This window comes from Colossoma macropomum, unplaced genomic scaffold, assembly GCF_904425465.1.
Source record: "Colossoma macropomum unplaced genomic scaffold, Colossoma_macropomum, whole genome shotgun sequence".
NCBI classification, from domain to species: domain Eukaryota; kingdom Metazoa; phylum Chordata; class Actinopteri; order Characiformes; family Serrasalmidae; genus Colossoma; species Colossoma macropomum.
This window is the reverse complement of record NW_023494805.1, coordinates 44195266-44211656: the sequence shown is the minus strand read 5'-3', so window position 1 is coordinate 44211656 and position 16391 is coordinate 44195266. Positions and strand designations below refer to the sequence as shown.

At 43.3% G+C, this 16391-nt stretch overlaps 1 protein-coding gene across 1 annotated transcript; it reads right to left on the bottom strand.

The window, feature by feature from the left end:
• Positions 1 to 3962: 3962 nt before the first annotated feature.
• On the bottom strand, positions 3963 to 14002 carry klhl6 (kelch-like family member 6). The gene is made up of 7 exons (XM_036597574.1): positions 13610 to 14002; positions 11905 to 12070; positions 8053 to 8502; positions 7109 to 7346; positions 6800 to 7002; positions 5876 to 6089; positions 3963 to 5290 (listed from the first exon to the last, which is right to left on the bottom strand). Exons 1-7 carry the CDS (start codon positions 13873 to 13875, stop codon positions 4989 to 4991), a joined length of 1839 nt encoding a protein of 612 aa, XP_036453467.1. The 5' UTR covers positions 13876 to 14002; the 3' UTR covers positions 3963 to 4988.
• Between the last annotated feature and the right edge of the window lie 2389 nt (positions 14003 to 16391).

Sequence of the window (16391 nt, the reverse complement as noted above, 5' to 3'; positions counted from 1 at the left end):
CAGCACATACCGAGACATATTTACAGCCAAAGTAACATGGACCTAAAACGTTGTGGCTCCCGAAGCGAGTGGTCTGATTTTTGTTGAAAGGACAAAATGTCTCTTCTTAACGTTTGGGGTGCGACCCCTGAGTTGGTGGCTGACTTCAGGAGACGGAAGAGGGCCTACCATCTCTGACCATAACTAGTGAGGAGGTGGAGATGGCTGCCTCCTTTAGGTTCCTCCTTGAGAGATGAACATCAGCTCATCTCTTAAGTGGGAGGGCAGCACTGCTGTCTCGTTGGTGAAGCTCGTCAGAGGCTCTTCTTTATAAGACAGCTTAAGAATGATATGCTTTTATAGAGCTGTTGTTGAAAATGTGTTGACCTCCATATGTGTCTGGTATGATAGTACAGCAGTATATGAGAGAGAGCAGCTAGAGACAGTGGTGCCTCCAAAATCGCTGGTTGCGACCTTCCATCTGTTGTTTCTGTTTACCCGAAATGGATGGAAAAGAAAACATTAAAATCTATGTAGAAAGTTCAGACCCAGCGCAGCACCTTTTTAAAAAGCTCCCTCTACTGGCACAAGGGTTAGAGGAACACCTTGGCTGTACTTACCCTCCCTCTTAAACTCCACTCCACAGTTTTAACCTTGTTTATTTTAATTAACATAAATGTTATTTATTGGGATTATCTATGTTTTGTGTATGAGTGTATATTGTTTGTGTGTTGTGTGTCACACGCGTCTCAAGTGACTGGGGGAATTTGATTATTGGCTCAGGTTTCAGTAGCGAGCACACGTTCCTCTTTTAATATCTTCAGTTCCTTCATTAACGTGTTAAGCTTCATTTGGTTCTCTCTGATTCACAAACTGGCTCTGTTAAATCAAAAAGGGTTACAAGTCTGACATTGTAACACTAGCAGAACCTTTTTGGTGCTACAAAGAACCATGTAAACACATTCTAAGGTGCTGCGAAGTGGTTCATAGTGTAGCGAGTTCAGGGACTGTTTTTCATGTTTATTCTGATTGTTTGACCTGCAGCAGTTATTTTTCGGGTTTGTTGTAAAAGGACTCTGATTGTGGCACCTTTTTGGGTTGTGTTGATTCTTAGTGCAGCAAGACAGCAGAGAGTCGAGCGCTGCCAGCCGACCAAGCGACGTAGCCAAAGCTCAGAGCGCTCTGCACTTACCTCTTCTGTGTGAGGCAAGGCTGGAGCCACAGACAGCCTTTAAAAAAGTCTACAGTTGTGGAAAAGCTGTGTGCTTCGCACACACACATGCATTTTTTCACATGCATAGCTGCTTATTCTCCTGGGTCCAGCAGGGGGTGCTGGAGTCTATCTCAGCGCTCACAGGGCAGAAGGCAGGCAACACCCTGGACATGTTGCTAGTTCATCACAGGGCAGACAGACATACATACACACTCATGCACCTAGGGAGAATTTAGTATCTCCAGTTGGCCTGACTGCATGTGTTTGGACTGTGGAAAGAAACCCACGCAGACACGGGGAGAACTCCACACAGAGAGAATCCTGGTCGCCTGGACGGGGAATCGAACCCAGACCCTTCTTACTGTGAAGCGATAGCACCAGCCTAAAACTAAAGAAAATTCGTCCCCAAAAAAGTCACCCATCAAAGGAAACAAAAGATAACAAAAACATTACCGAACTTCATGGCAATTTAGAACCCCCCCAAAAAAGATTACACTCCCCACAGCTTCCAATATAAAGGATAGATTTTCAAGCCCAAGAATTCACACACCACCGTAGTGGAACTATAGTTTAAGCGTCACAAAGACGAGCACAACACACAGAGAACAGGCCCAACAACTCCACTGTAAGTACTCTCTTAGTCTGGCAGGCGGAAACATCGCAGCATGCGCAGACTGATAAATCCGAAAGAAATCAGAGTAAGAGTTTACATGCACTGAGAAATCTGATTACTGAGCTCAAATCCAGCCTCTTTATCAGATTCCTTAATCGGATTTCTAGATCAGAGTATGGTGTTTACATGACACTGCAGAAATCTGATTATGATCGGATTACTGAGTGCATGTAAACACACTCACTGTCAGTGCACTGTCACAACCTACTAGAATCCTCATAAGTTTTATTAAGTTGTGAATGGAAACTTGTGACAATGTAAACAGCACCACCTTGTGACAACATTGTGTGTTTGCTGGGCGCCGCATCTCCATCAGCAGCAGCACCTGTAGACTAACACAGAACAGGAGAGCGAGAGAACGAAAGGGAGTGAGACAGCTCATACAAGAGAACGACAGAACACACGTTTAAATAATAATGTGTCCCTGAATGTAACAGTCTGTTATATGATGTTATAAAAGCCACATATTATTTTCTTAGAGCTTTGTTTATTGTACAGGTGGACGTTGGATCTGGTGATACAGTCAACAGCACCAAAATGATAAAGTGTGTAGTTTGATTAAAAAAGGCACAGAATGATGAACATCATTAACCCTAATTATCCAAATGTCTCCCTGTGATCAGTAATAGAGGTCTGTACTGTTTTTTCAGTCCCGCTTCCATCCGCAGTTCCGTCAAAGCAAACTGACATCCAGTATCTGTCAGTCTATTCACAAACACATTATTCTCTGCTGAAATAACAGGTCAGTCGTGGTCATCAGGCTCACTATGAGTAACTTCACCAAATGCCATTTATTCCCAGTAAACACAGAGCAGGAATTAAACCACAGAGCGGTTATTTTTGGTGTTTCCTGGCCGTCGGACTGAAGGCTCCGTCTCTGTGATATACAAGAATCTGCGTGTTGTTGACATGATCGGCTGCTTCACAGTTCTTTAGAATGACTTCATTCACTTTAACTGTTTTACTGTTATCATTTTATATTGTTTACATATGATTTAGTGAGTGTTCTACTTTATTTAGGCTGGTCATTAATCTGCGGGATTTCTCTTCATGTGTGCTTCGTCCCGCTCCCGCCTGCAGGGGGCTGGTTTCCCACCTCCTCAGCACACAGTGCTGAAAATTACTCCTGCACCACAAGATATTGTGGTGAGTCCAGCAGAAATCTGCGAGAGTGCAGAAATCTAATCTCAGTGCTGTGTAGATCCCAGTGTTCTGTACGCAGCCCCAGACGCTCACTAGAGACTCTGAAACTGAGGATGTGCTGCTCAAAAACCTTCACCAGGTAAATCATCTACCACTGAGAGCTCCACAGCTGTTTGTCACACAAATCTCACTCATTTTGGCCTAAACTGAAGGGGAGATACTAAATTCACCCGCTGGGCGTGCATACCCACAGTGCATTACGCAAATAGTCAGAGCTGAAATGCTGGATGAGGCGGTCATCGGTTGAGCGGACTGTTCAGATGGGTTAAGCGAGCTGTAGTTAGTGAACTGGCTAACTCAGCACACAGTGAGGGAGGTTGGGGTGACCTTATTCTGCAACATTATTAAGGTCTGCAATTGTATTACAGAAACATCCTATCTCTGAAATCTGATGTGTTTAGTCTCCATGACGACTTCAGTACGGACTGAATTTAGTTCAGTATCTATTCCAGAATAACAGTTCCTAACTTCATAATCTCATCATGAACTCCAGATAAGAAAACAGCATCACACAAACATCCTAACTAGACTAAACCTCCTAAATCCTGTCCTAACTTTAGGATGAACCCCAACAGGGTCCTCACTTCTGTTTAAGGTCCGCTTCTATGGTTTTTAGGCAGCTGAGTCAGCAGCATAGTTCACTACCAGCATAATGAGCTCCATTTATCTCTACTGTAAAACGCTGCTTTCACTGTGAGATGATTTTCTTTTCTAACTCTGCGTTTTAAAGATCTCAGATGCTGCAGACTCGATCTCCACCGCCCCTCTGATCACCTTGGTGTGTTAATGTTGATGATGAAATATTACAGTGATGGTGGTGAATAATGAGGAGACGGAGCTGAACGTGTGTCTGTTTATTAGGAGGAGTAACGTTAGCGCGCTCGGCTAAAGCGTTTGGGAAATGGAGACTGAAACTGGGGAGCGGCGACGCTCTGATAAACAGCAGGGGGCGCTCTCACAGTATTCACTACTCACCGTCTATCACACTTCAGTTCTGTTTGACCTTTTTTACATCAGTAACTGTAGCTGTATCTCAACCTCTCAGATCTTAATGTAGAACTAAAAAGAGGAAGTTGCTGTAATGCGGCTCCAGGTTTACATTGTGTGGCATTTATGGACAGTTGTGGTCTGAAATATTAATAAAGTGGTTCAAAAGGGACTGTTTATCTGTTTTATTCTGTGCAAACCTGCAAACCTGCCTACTCGCTTGTTGTAATGTTAATGCTAGCCAGCGTGGGCGAGCTGCTGTTAACAACGGTAAACAACTTGTTACAGTGAGAAAATGTCCTGAATTAAACAGGCAAGACTAATAAACTCTTCATCTGTAGCACTTTAAAAAATGTAAAGACAACTGAACGCAGTAATTAAATTTAAGCCTAAATTTAAGTTAAATTTAAGGCTTTTAATATCTGATCAATCAAAAGAGTAGGTTACCCTTAACAGTGCTGATGATATTTTTATTCATCAGTATTGCTTTATTTCACTGAATGTTCATTTTAGGTACATAATCTGGCCAAAGAAAATGGATTTAATGTCTCAGTCACTACTTTTTGAGAATAAACATCCCAAAATTAAATTGGGATGCATTTTTAATCACTAACAGAGCAATATAAGAGCACAGAGCCCATTTCTGATAAAATATACAATCGTTTATACACAGTAATGTTACGTTTCTGTATTTACAGAAATTATATAACAGAAATAGAACTAAACATAAATACAGTAAAACGCACAAAGAGCTCGTGTCAGACGGTGAAACTGCTGCTTCACTGGATCACAGTTTCGTTTGGCTCTAACTGTTTGCACAGTGCATTGTGGGAATGCACGCCCAGCGAGTGTGTTCAGTATCTCACATGGTACCAGAAAAATCTGTGTTTTCAAGTCTCTCCGGTATAAAAGCGTCCCGGAGTGAGTCCGTGGTTATCCAGCACCGGTGCCCGGAGTGATCCTGCGTATGTGTGTGTAGGACTTCCTGAGGGTCACGCTGCCATGGTGGGAGACCCCCCGGGGCAGCACGCACTCCTCCGTTAGCCGGCGGGTCTGAGGGTCCCAGCACAGCACCGTGGCGATCACCTCGTTCCTCTCGTCTCGCCCACCTGTGATGAAGAGTTTATTACTGCAGGCGGCGATTCCACAGCTCGCCCGCTCACTGCCCAACTCCGTCACCAGCGTCCACTCATCAGAGTCCGGCCTGTAAGAGAAAAGAGCCTTCATCGCCCCGCCTACAGAGAGAGAGAGAGAGAGAGAGAGAGACGGAGAGAGACAGAGACAGAGAGAGAGACAGAGACAAAGAGAGAGACAGAGAGAGAGAGAGAGACAGAGACAGAGAGAGAGAGAGACAAAGAGAGACAGAGAGAGAGAGACAGGGAGACAGAGAGAGAGAGAGAGACAAAGAGAGACAGAAAGAGACACAGAGAGAGCGAGAGACAGAGAGAGAGACAGAGACAAAGAGAGAGAGAGAGAGAGAGACAGAGTCAAAGAGAGAGAGACAGAGAGAGAGACAGAGAGAGAGAGAGACAGAGACAAAGAGAGAGAGACAGAGAAAGACAGAGAGACAAAGAGACAGAGAGAGAAAGAGAGACAGAGAAAGACAGAGAGAGACAAAGAGAGACAGAACGAGAGACAGAGAGAGAGAGACAGAGACAGAGAGACAGAGAGAGAGACAGAGAGAGACAGAGAGAGAGACAGAGAGAGAGAGACAGAGAGAAAGAGAGAGAGAGAGAGATACTGCATCAGCACAGTTTCGGACAACAAAATCATTTTAATCAGGTTTCTGTTCTCAGTTAAAGCTCAGAAGATCTCCTGACCCACGACGTAGATGGAGTCTCTGAAGGTCACAGCATTTGTGCATTTGGCCTCGACAGGCATCGGACTCTTCAGCGTCCACTTATTAGCGGTCGGATCGAAACACTGAACACTGTTAGTGGCCAGTTTTCCGTTCGGACCTCCTCCAATCACGTAGATACATTTTCCATAACTGGCTGCAGAGAAGGAGCTCACACTGAACATCAGAGGAGCAGTCTGAAACACACACACACACACACACACACACACACACACACATAAGGTTCAGCTTCGTCTGTTTCTATGGATACCACCGCTGCGTGTTTGATTGGTTAACATCTGTTTCTTTGTTCAGAAGAGACAGCGAGACAGAAGACAACTGAAAAGACAGGAGAGTTTGGGAAAAACAACATCAGAGCTCAGGCCACGAGACGATTCTGGTACTCAAAGATGACGCAAGAGATTCCGCTAACCTAGTAGCTGACATTAGCATACGTGTTTCGGAAACTGTGAGACATGTTAGCGGGAAAAAAAAAGCAGAAAAAGAAGACGAAGAAGAAGAATAAAAAGAAGAAGCATATAAACTTTGCTTTGCAATGCACCATCAATAATAACTGACAATCTAAAAAAAGAGTGGAATGGTTAACATGTGGATTCAATCAGACTCCTTAACTGATTGGTAACTGATTGGTACCTGATTGGTACCTGATGGCATATTTTCAGCATAAAGCGTAACTGATGCTTTACTGATGATAGTCGACTGTCTCATTTCCCGTATCTGGGTGGTCAGAAAGGCGGCCCTGCTCTGATCCAGTGTGGCTGACCGCCTCTCGGTTCCCCTCTGGAAGTTCTGCTGTGTTGGAGTGGTTTGTGTTTGTGAGCGGCTCTAAAACAGTCAGAGTCCTGACTGACCAGCAGTGAGGCCGCGGTTTGGTGTGAGAGCTCACCTCGGTCCAGCAGTTGTGGAAGGGATCATACGCCTCCACACTGCTGAGCCTTTGAACGCCGTCGAAGCCCCCCATCACGTACACCTTCCCCCCGACCACCGCCATTTTGTGTCTCCAGCGGCCGATGCTCATGAACTCGATCTGGATCCACTTGTTGAGGGAAGCGTTGTACTTCCACACGTCGTGTTGGGTTTCTTTACCGCCTGCACACGAGTTCATAATTACAGCTAAAATCACTGAAACGTTGCTATAAACGTGCTCGTCATGAAGGAAACAGCACTGCAGTCTGACAGACAGAGCTCAGCTCACCTGACAGGTACACTTCATTACGGAAAGTGATGCACGCAAACTCCACCCACTTCTTGTTGTCAGTCTCCGTCTCCATTTCTGTGATTGGCAGCTTGGCCACCTCCAGCCGGCTGCGGCGCAGAGGGTCCAAACACGTCACCTCCGAAACGAACTTCTCGTCTTTAGTGCAGCCGCCGATAATCATGAACACCTCTGACTGGAACTGCTGCAGCCTCGGCTTAGTGCGCTCTGAAATCACCTACAGTGAGAGAGAAATACAAACTCAAACTCAAACAACAAATAATACAAGAAAACAACCTTAACCTTAAAAATAATACAAATAAAACAACTTTAACTTTAAAAATAATACAAATAAAACAACTTTAAGATTTAAAATAATACAAATAAAACTACATTAGCCATAAGAAAAACTAAAAATCAACTTAAAACAAGTTAATAAAGCCGGAGTAACACGGAGTAAAACTTCAGCTAAAATCAGGACGTTTTAGCTGAGGATTAATTTTTGTATCAATAACTAAAATTCACTGGTTTAAATTGACTCATTAGCTATTAGCAAACTAGCTAGCTCTTAACTTAATTGATGGACAATGTGTTCTAAATGGTTCTATATATCACCAAAAAAGGGTTCTTTATAGAACTGTATACAACACATTTCCCATCATTCTGAGGAACCGTTTCACTATGCAGAGAACCATTTAAGCATGAAATCTGTAAGTAGTGCAGTGTTCGCTGTATCTGTGGGATGTTTATGTCTAATCACGCTCAGCTTGTTTACAGTCACTCATCAGTGATTTTTAACGTGCTGTTCAGTCAGCAGAGCCGTGTTCAGTGGCGGTTTAGTGACCACATTTGTGGTAAAAAGGGGGAAGTGTGTAAATCTGATTGCTGTTTTAAGTGAACGCTGTCGCTGCACCTGGACTGGACATGTTTATGGTTGTCTTTACCTCATTTCCTGCCAGGTGGTACGTGCGGGCCTCCTGAAGCAGAGGGAACAGTTCTGGGCAGCCACGGATCAACTCATCCCCCTCCGCCTTCTCCACGAAGTAGCAGGGGTCCAGCAGGGGGAGCCGTACGTGCGCAAGGATTTGGGGCAGCAGGGGCAGTCTCTCGGCCTGGTCTGCTCGGACCCAGCGCATCACCGCCTCGAACACCTGCTCCTCCTGACTGACCCCCAGCTCGTCCCTCTGCAGCAGCGCCATCAGCTCGGCTGCCGGCAGCTCCGGCAGCTCCTCCCCCGAACACGCCTGTCCGAAGTTCTGCACCAGGTGCGCCTGCGCCTGTGCCTTCAGCCCCGCCAGAGCGTGAGTGTCCGCCAGACGCAGGATTCCCACGCAGTTCTCCGGCTGCAGCGCCTCTGCCAGGTAAACTGCACACGCCTCCACCACCCGCGGAAACTACTCAGATAATCATAACATCATAACAACAATAACAACAACAACAACAACAACAACAACAATAATAATAATACTGGTATAACGGCCCAACTTTCTAACTGTGACTGTCCAACAGTCCTTTCCAAGTGTTACTGTCCTGCTGTCCAACAGTCCAGCTTTTATTGTCCAACTGTCCCTGTCCAATTGTCCTACTGAGGTTAGCACAGTGAGGTTAGCATAATGAGGTTAGCACTGTGAGATCAGCACAGTGAGGTCATCACAGTGAGGTTAGCACAGTGAGATTAGCACAGTGAGATTAGCACAGTGAGATCAGCACAGTGAGGTTAGCACAGTGAGATTAGCACAGTGAGGTAAACACAGTGAGGTTAGCACAGTGAGGTTAGCACAGTGAGATTAGCACAGTGAGATCAGCACAGTGAGGTAAACACAGTGAGGTTAGCACAGTGAGATTAGCACAGTGAGGTTAGCACAGAGAGATCAGCACAGTGAGGTCGGCATAGTGAGATTAGCACAGTGAGATCAGCACAGTGAGGTAAACACAGTGAGGTAAACACAGTGAGGTTAGCACAGTGAGATCAGCACAGTGAGGTAAACACAGTGAGGTTAGCACAGTGAGATTAGCACAGTGAGATCAGCACAGTGAGATTAGCACAGTGAGGTTAGCAAAGTGAGGTTAGCACAGTGAAATTAGCACAGTGAGATCAGCACAGTGAGGTAAACACAGTGAGATCAGCACAGTGAGATCAGCACAGTGAGGTAAACACAGTGAGGTAAACACAGTGAGATAAACACAGTGAGATAAACACAGTGAAATTAGCACAGTGAGATCAGCACAGTGAGATCAGCACAGTGAGGTAAACACAGTGAGGTAAACACAGTGAGATAAACACAGTGAGATAAACACAGTGAGATTAGCACAGTGAGATCAGCACAGTGAGGTAAACAGTGAGATTAGCACAGTGAGGTAAACACAGTGAGGTTAGCACAGCGAAATTAGCACAGTGAGATCAGCACAGTGAGATCAGCACAGTGAGGTTAGCACAGTGAGATCAGCACAGTGAGATCAGCACAGTGAAGTAAACACTGAGATTAGCACAGTGAGATCAGCACAGTGAGGTAAACACAGTGAGGTAAACACAGTGAGATTAGCACAGTGAAATTAGCACAGTGAGATCAGCACAGTGAGATCAGCACAGTGAGGTAAACACAGTGAGATTAGCACAGTGAGATCAGCACAGTGAGGTAAACACAGTGAGATTAGCACAGTGAGATCAGCACAGTGAGATCAGCACAGTGAGGTAAACACAGTGAGATTAGCACAGTGAGATCAGCACAGTGAGGTAAACACAGTGAGATTAGCACAGTGAGATTAGCACAGTGCAGGGTGGAGAGGTTGTATATGGAATAAATCAATGTGTATCTCTGTCTTTATGCACTTATAGCGGCTGTAAGATGTTAAAAACTGATAAAACTGTTTTCTGGCTTTAGGACACGATGCTGGATATTTACTGGTGTTTGTTGCTGTTTGTGATCAGCCGTGTGACCCGCCCTGCTCAGCTGCTAACAACAACCTCCAGAAATGGAAAGTTTCCTCTGACGGTTTGTTTCAGTTCCCTGTCTGCTGCTGTTTTTCTCTCTGCAGTGAGACGAGCCGGAGTTCATTCAGAGATTTTTTTCCACATTTTAATTTTTTTGCATCATTTACTTGAACAACAATGATGAAGCTGTTGTCTTGTTTATTGCTGTAAGTGTGAGTGAAGCCTTCAACACCTTAAACACCAATGATAATGTAAAAAGCTCAGAATCAAAGTGTCCATTTCAAATCATTCCAGATCACACAGAATGTAGACAAATTAACAAGCATACGGGGTTACGAGCAGCGTGTAACGGTCAAAAGTGGTGCTTTTGGTGTCACAGTCGAACACTTAAGAAATCATTTTAAAAGTGACGAAAACGAGAAACAGTGATTAAAACGCTGCTTGTTTGCGCGCCGGTCAGTACAGACATGATCAAACGGTTTGATCAGCAGCAGATCAACAGTGAAAATATCAGTCGTGTGAAACTATTTCACAGTTTCTATAAGGAACATTAGACAGATTTATAATCTCTGAAATCTGTGGTGCATCAAAATACCCAAGAGCCTCTGCACTGCAGGTCTGATAGAACCTGAAAACAACTCGATACGCAGAAAACAGCAGAACATCATGAGCAGAGAGGAAAGTCCTGCATCACACGATGAAAATATTCACAAAGCAGAAACCACTGAGCCCTTTCAATGAAAAACAGTATAAGTGACATTTTCATAAGTGCAGTGTGGCACGATGTTTAAAATAAAGGCGTCACTAAAATGTAAATAAAGCACAGTTTGGTTTTTTGATGTAAAAGCTTGTACAAAATAAAATAGAAAAGTGTGGAATGATTACTATGGTTTTATTGGAGGAGCTCAATGAGGAATGTTCTGTACACACTGTACTCATTTTAGTGTGTTTATTTACTGTTTTGATTTACTGTCAGCTCCGTTTTTTCTCAATGAAAGCAGATTTTATCAGTTATAAATATGTATTGTTTACTGTTGAGCATTATCAGTAGTAATATAATGTTTCAATGTTTTTTAATGTTCATTCCAAACCAGGAGGCCCATTTGGTCCTGAATAACACAGACCAAACACACCTGCCTCTGAAGGCCTTCAGTACCTGAATCAGGTGTGTTGGATCAAGATTGGAGCAAAACTTGTAATTTTTTACTTTTTCATTTAAAACACCAGCAGCTCTTCACACGGTGTTAAATTATTATATGCTGACCAGACCCACAGAAATTACTTGGGAAATAATCATGTTATATTAACTGTCATTTAAAGTTATATAAAACTTTATTGTAAAAGCCCTTTATTATGATTTAATATGAGCGCGAGACGTTATAAATGAGGAGACAGTCACTGGTTGAAATGCTCAACATGGCATCTGTTTATGGAGAAAGTCCCGCCCTTCATGAAAAAGAGGCAATCAGCTCCCCCCAAATTGGAGATCAAACGCAACAGCCAGAAAAACCTGAACATCACATTTTTTTGTTTTACTGAGCCAAACGCAAAAAACGATTTAAGATGTTTCTGTCAGATTTTATCAGTGATTTCAAATCTGTTTTCAAACAGTAGTTTGACCTTCAGTTTGGAGTATTTTGGTCTCTCCTCATTCAGAGAGGGAGGAGTCTGAACTTGTATGGCTGGAAATAACTGCCCTGCAGTGCTGTAACGATGGCCGCTGAGTGAACAGACTTTCCTGTAAGGACTTTGTGTGAGTCGTTAAGCTGTGATTTAAATATTCAGAACTCCTCGTGTCGTGAGAGCTGTGTGTTCTACAGCAGAACCGTACTGAGCTGTAGACGGGTCGTTATTTCATACTGACCTGGAACAGGCTGGCCGCCTCCAGAGTTTTCTGAACGTTCTCCTTGGTGATGTGCACTTTGCTGGTGTAGGTGTAGTCCAGCAGGATCTTCATGTTCTCCGCATCGATTCCTTTAATGTTCACACAGTCCTCGTGTTTCTCTCGCAGGTCGTTACAGAACATCGCTCTAAAAAAACATCCAGGAAAAGAAGAAGAAGAAGAAACTCTCTTAAGAACATTAAATTAACTTTATTGTGAAAAGAACAGAACAGAACCCTCAGTGTTCTGATATTAAACACATGCAGAACGTAATGCAGTGGTCACTAAACTCCACCTTGGATCATGATCGTAGGGATGGGCAACACGGTGATATCGTGATCCTTATATCTGACTATATGATGGTAAAGTCTGGTTTTCTAGAACACTGAACAGCTGTGTGGATCCTGAACAAGACTCTAAACGTCCTAAACTCACCTGTAACACGATCAGAGCTGGGTAGTAATCAGTAACTTTACCTCGAGTACTTTAGTAAAATACTGATGGATTTGTGATCTGCTGAGTATTTTCATATCTTAATACTTTCACTTCTACTTAAGCGAATTAGTGAGTAAAGGAATCTACTTTTACTGTAACATTTTAGCCGTTCAAGTTTAGTTACTGATTCCTTTTTGTGTTTAATTTCATTCTGTTCTGTTGTTGAAAGTGTCTGCTCTGCTCTGTGATTGGTCACACTGCTCACTTTAGTGATAGTGTTTCATTTTAAACCAAAATAACACAAAAAAGAGAGAAATAGAGCTGAACAGTCTTCAGTTCCTGTGCTGAGAGATGCTGGATTTACTAAGAAGTTACACTGCAGTTCTATGCGTTACTGAGTACTTAAGTACTTAAGTAACTTAAGTTGTTTTATTTGAAGGTACTTTTACTTGAGTATTGATTTGGCTACTCCACTCACCTCTGAACATGACTAAACCAAGACTCACAGGGATGCAGGAAGTGGTGTTGAGGGGGCTGGAGCACCCCCTGATTTCAGGACTGCAACTGTTAATAATAATAACAAAACGTTCTAAACTTTACGGTAATTTGAGCGCAGTAGAGAACCACGTGTGCTTGTTTTAGAACAGAGTTTAGAACAGTGAGCAACAGCTGCTGACGCTTTGGCGGCTCAAACTCATGCAGGCTGTGCAGAGTGCTAACACTTTACTGTAGGGTTCTGTTCATAAGGCTACATGACGCCTACATAAGATTGTCATGACAACTCACATAACCTTACATGAATGTTTATAAATGCTTATTCCAACAGTCATTATGGACCTATACCAATTTTAAAGACATAAAAATTCCAAAAACAGATAAAAAATCTGATTTAAAAAAAAAATAGAAAACAAAATGACTGACAGTTGTCAGGTCATATGGTCAAATTTAAAAGAGGCTCCATTAGTTTTAGTTAACAGTACTTTACTGACTGAAGCGATTGACAATTACATCAATTAAACTTACATAAACAGCAGAAACCCACATCATAAAAATCTAAAATATGTATTGTGTTTTTGTGTATTGGGTCTTGTTGAATAGTGATATTCTGATTCTCCACACTGCCCAGTCAGGAGGTGGCCTGGTGAATGCTGGTGTAACGAGTGAAGACCAGAGCAGGTTTATCAGTCATTTCATTTTTTTTGTTTTTATAAATACACACTGAGCTCACCTGTGAAAGTGGGCGTTTTCTTACCTGAAATACAGACTGGCAGCGGCGAGGACGGCCCTGTGGCAGGGGAAGAGCTGGCCCTGAACACTGAGCGTGACGTCTGTGAGGAAGCCGTCCAGCCGGAGACTTTGCAGGCCGTCCTGGAGCTGCTGAGGAAGTCCGGAATCCTCGAACTTCACGCTGCCGTCTTCCAGCCTGCCCTCGCTCAGCGTCTCCAGCAAGTCTGCACACCCTCCAGAACCTTCCACGGGCCGGGGGCCGTCCGAGCTCTTCTCCACAGAGTCCCCCATGGGTCATTCCCCAACACCGGCTAACAGCAGGAACCTCCTCTAGATAATCCCTCCAAAGATACAGACCACAAGTCCAGATCAGAGCAGAAACCCTGCAGAGGACCGGTGGTGCTTTCTATCAGGACGCAGTAGATGTTTTCTCTCAGGATGTGTGCTAACAGCTTCTACAACAGCTTCCTGTTCTTCAGCGTATCTGACACTTGCGCTCCGCTGAGGTCAGGTGCAAAAACAGGAAGTTTTGAAACTTCTCAAAAAAAGTGCCTGTGAAACAATGAGAGGCACGCCGGCCTACGCTGTTCTTCTTTCTGTGGATCTTTTGGAACTTCCCTTCTCTTCTGAGTTCGGCGGCTGGTGGACAGAAAGCAAACGCAGCCTGAATCGCTTCATTGTTCACAAAACTCAGATTGCAACATTTCTACATCAGTAACAGCGGTTTGGTTTCTGAGAGATTATGAAAGTGACACGGTCAAGCGTCAATCCTGAATCCTGACTCCAGGATTTGGTTGAGGTGATGTGGACCTTCTACGCATTTCCCACTTTAAGGAGCATTTTGTCTTATTAAGCAAGTAATATATATTATATTGGAAATCCAAAAAGAAGACAGCAGTTCAAAGATCGTGCGTCCTGCAATCCTGAGAAACAGAGCCCAACACAACTAATTACTGGGAGCTTTTACCCTCAATTAATTGGAATAAACCAAATATTTTTCTAAATTTATATCACACATCCAGTTGTGTAAATAAAGTGTAATTTAAACTGTGGAAATGTGTAATGTGAAGACTTCTGTGTGGTGTGGACAGAATATATATAATTCAGTAATTTTTCATTCATTTTTTAATTTGACTAATTTTGTATTTATTTATATCCTTAAATAAAACAAAGTGCATATTTGTGGTTTGTTATGTATAAATAAAGCATTAAAGAAAGTGATGTCTGTTGCACTGGAGAAAATAACACTAATAAAGTTCAGTGTTTGCAATTATGATTTCATTTAATGAGTATAACTGCTATAATTTTAGTTTTCATAGCTGATCTGACCCTAAACCTAAACCTGTTAAACTGCTACTCCTAAGCAGTGAGTTTGGACTAAAGATAAATCTAATATGAGGATTATAATCAATTGTTTGTTCTTTGAGTGTGGCTAACGTAGGCCTAGTAAGCATGAACCAACACAAACTCTATGTGTTAGGGCTAGTGTTAACTGCCCAAAGGATCTCTGATTAACTGCCCAAAGGATCTCTGATTAACTGGCCAAACGATCTCTGTTTAACTGGCCAGACGATCTCCGATTAACTGCCCAGATAATCTCCGATTAACTGCCCACATGGTCTTAGATTAACTGCCCAAACAATCTTCGATTAGCTGCCCAAACAATCTCAGGTAAACTGGCCGACCGACCTCCGGTGGTGAACTGGCCAAACGATCTCTGGTGCACTGGACGAACGATCTCCGATTAATTGCCCAAACGATCTCTGGTGAACTGGCTGACCGACCTCCGGTGAACTGCCCAGACGATATCTGATTAACTGCCCATGCGGTCTTAGATTAACTGCCCAAATGAGCTCAGGTAAACTAGCCAACCGACCTCCAGTGGTGAACTGGCCGACCAATCTCCGCTGAACTGTCAGGCCGATCCTTGCTGAACTGGCCGGCCGACCGCCGGTGAACTGGCCAAACGATCTCAAATTAACTGCCCAAACGATCTCTGGTGAACTGGCCGAATGATCTACGATTAGCTGGTCGAACAGTCTCTGATTAACTGGCTGAACTCTTTCCGATGAACTGCCCAGACAGTTTCTGATTAACCACCCAATCTCTGATTAACTGCTCAAATAGTCTCTGATTAACTGGTTATACGATCTCCAGTTATCTGGCCAAACAATTTCTGATTAACTGCCCAAACAAGCTCTGACTAACTGGTCAAATGACCTCCTATTAACGGCCCAAACGAACTCCAATTAACTGCCCAAGATCTCCGGTGAACTGGCTGAATGATCTCTGATTAACTGCCCAAACAATATTTGACTATCTGGTCAACTGATCTCCGATTAACTGCCCAAATGATATCTAGTGAACTGCCCGAACGATCTCAAGTTAACTGGCCAATTTCTGATTAATTGTCCAAATGATCTCCAGTTAACAGCTCCTTACAGTGAGCACACTCAAAAGTACAGTCATAAAAACACACTTTAAAGCTCAAAAAAGTGAAAACCAAAAATAAAACTTAAAATAAGCAGCAATTTGGAGCTCAAGTTTGTTTACATTAACTCAGACTGAATAGAAGTGTGAGGCATAATTACATTCATAATTAAATGCATACATTGATTTTATTTATTAAAATTCTCTCTGCAAAAGTCAAGCATTAACCTACGACAGGTCCACGTACATCTTCTTCACTCTGGTTTGGCTGCAGTTCACAAGTTAGCGGCGCTGCATGCTTCTTAACATGTTTACAGACTAGACAAACTGTTTTAAATGGAGCGGAAACTTAACAGACAGAGCTGTCAAAACAGGCC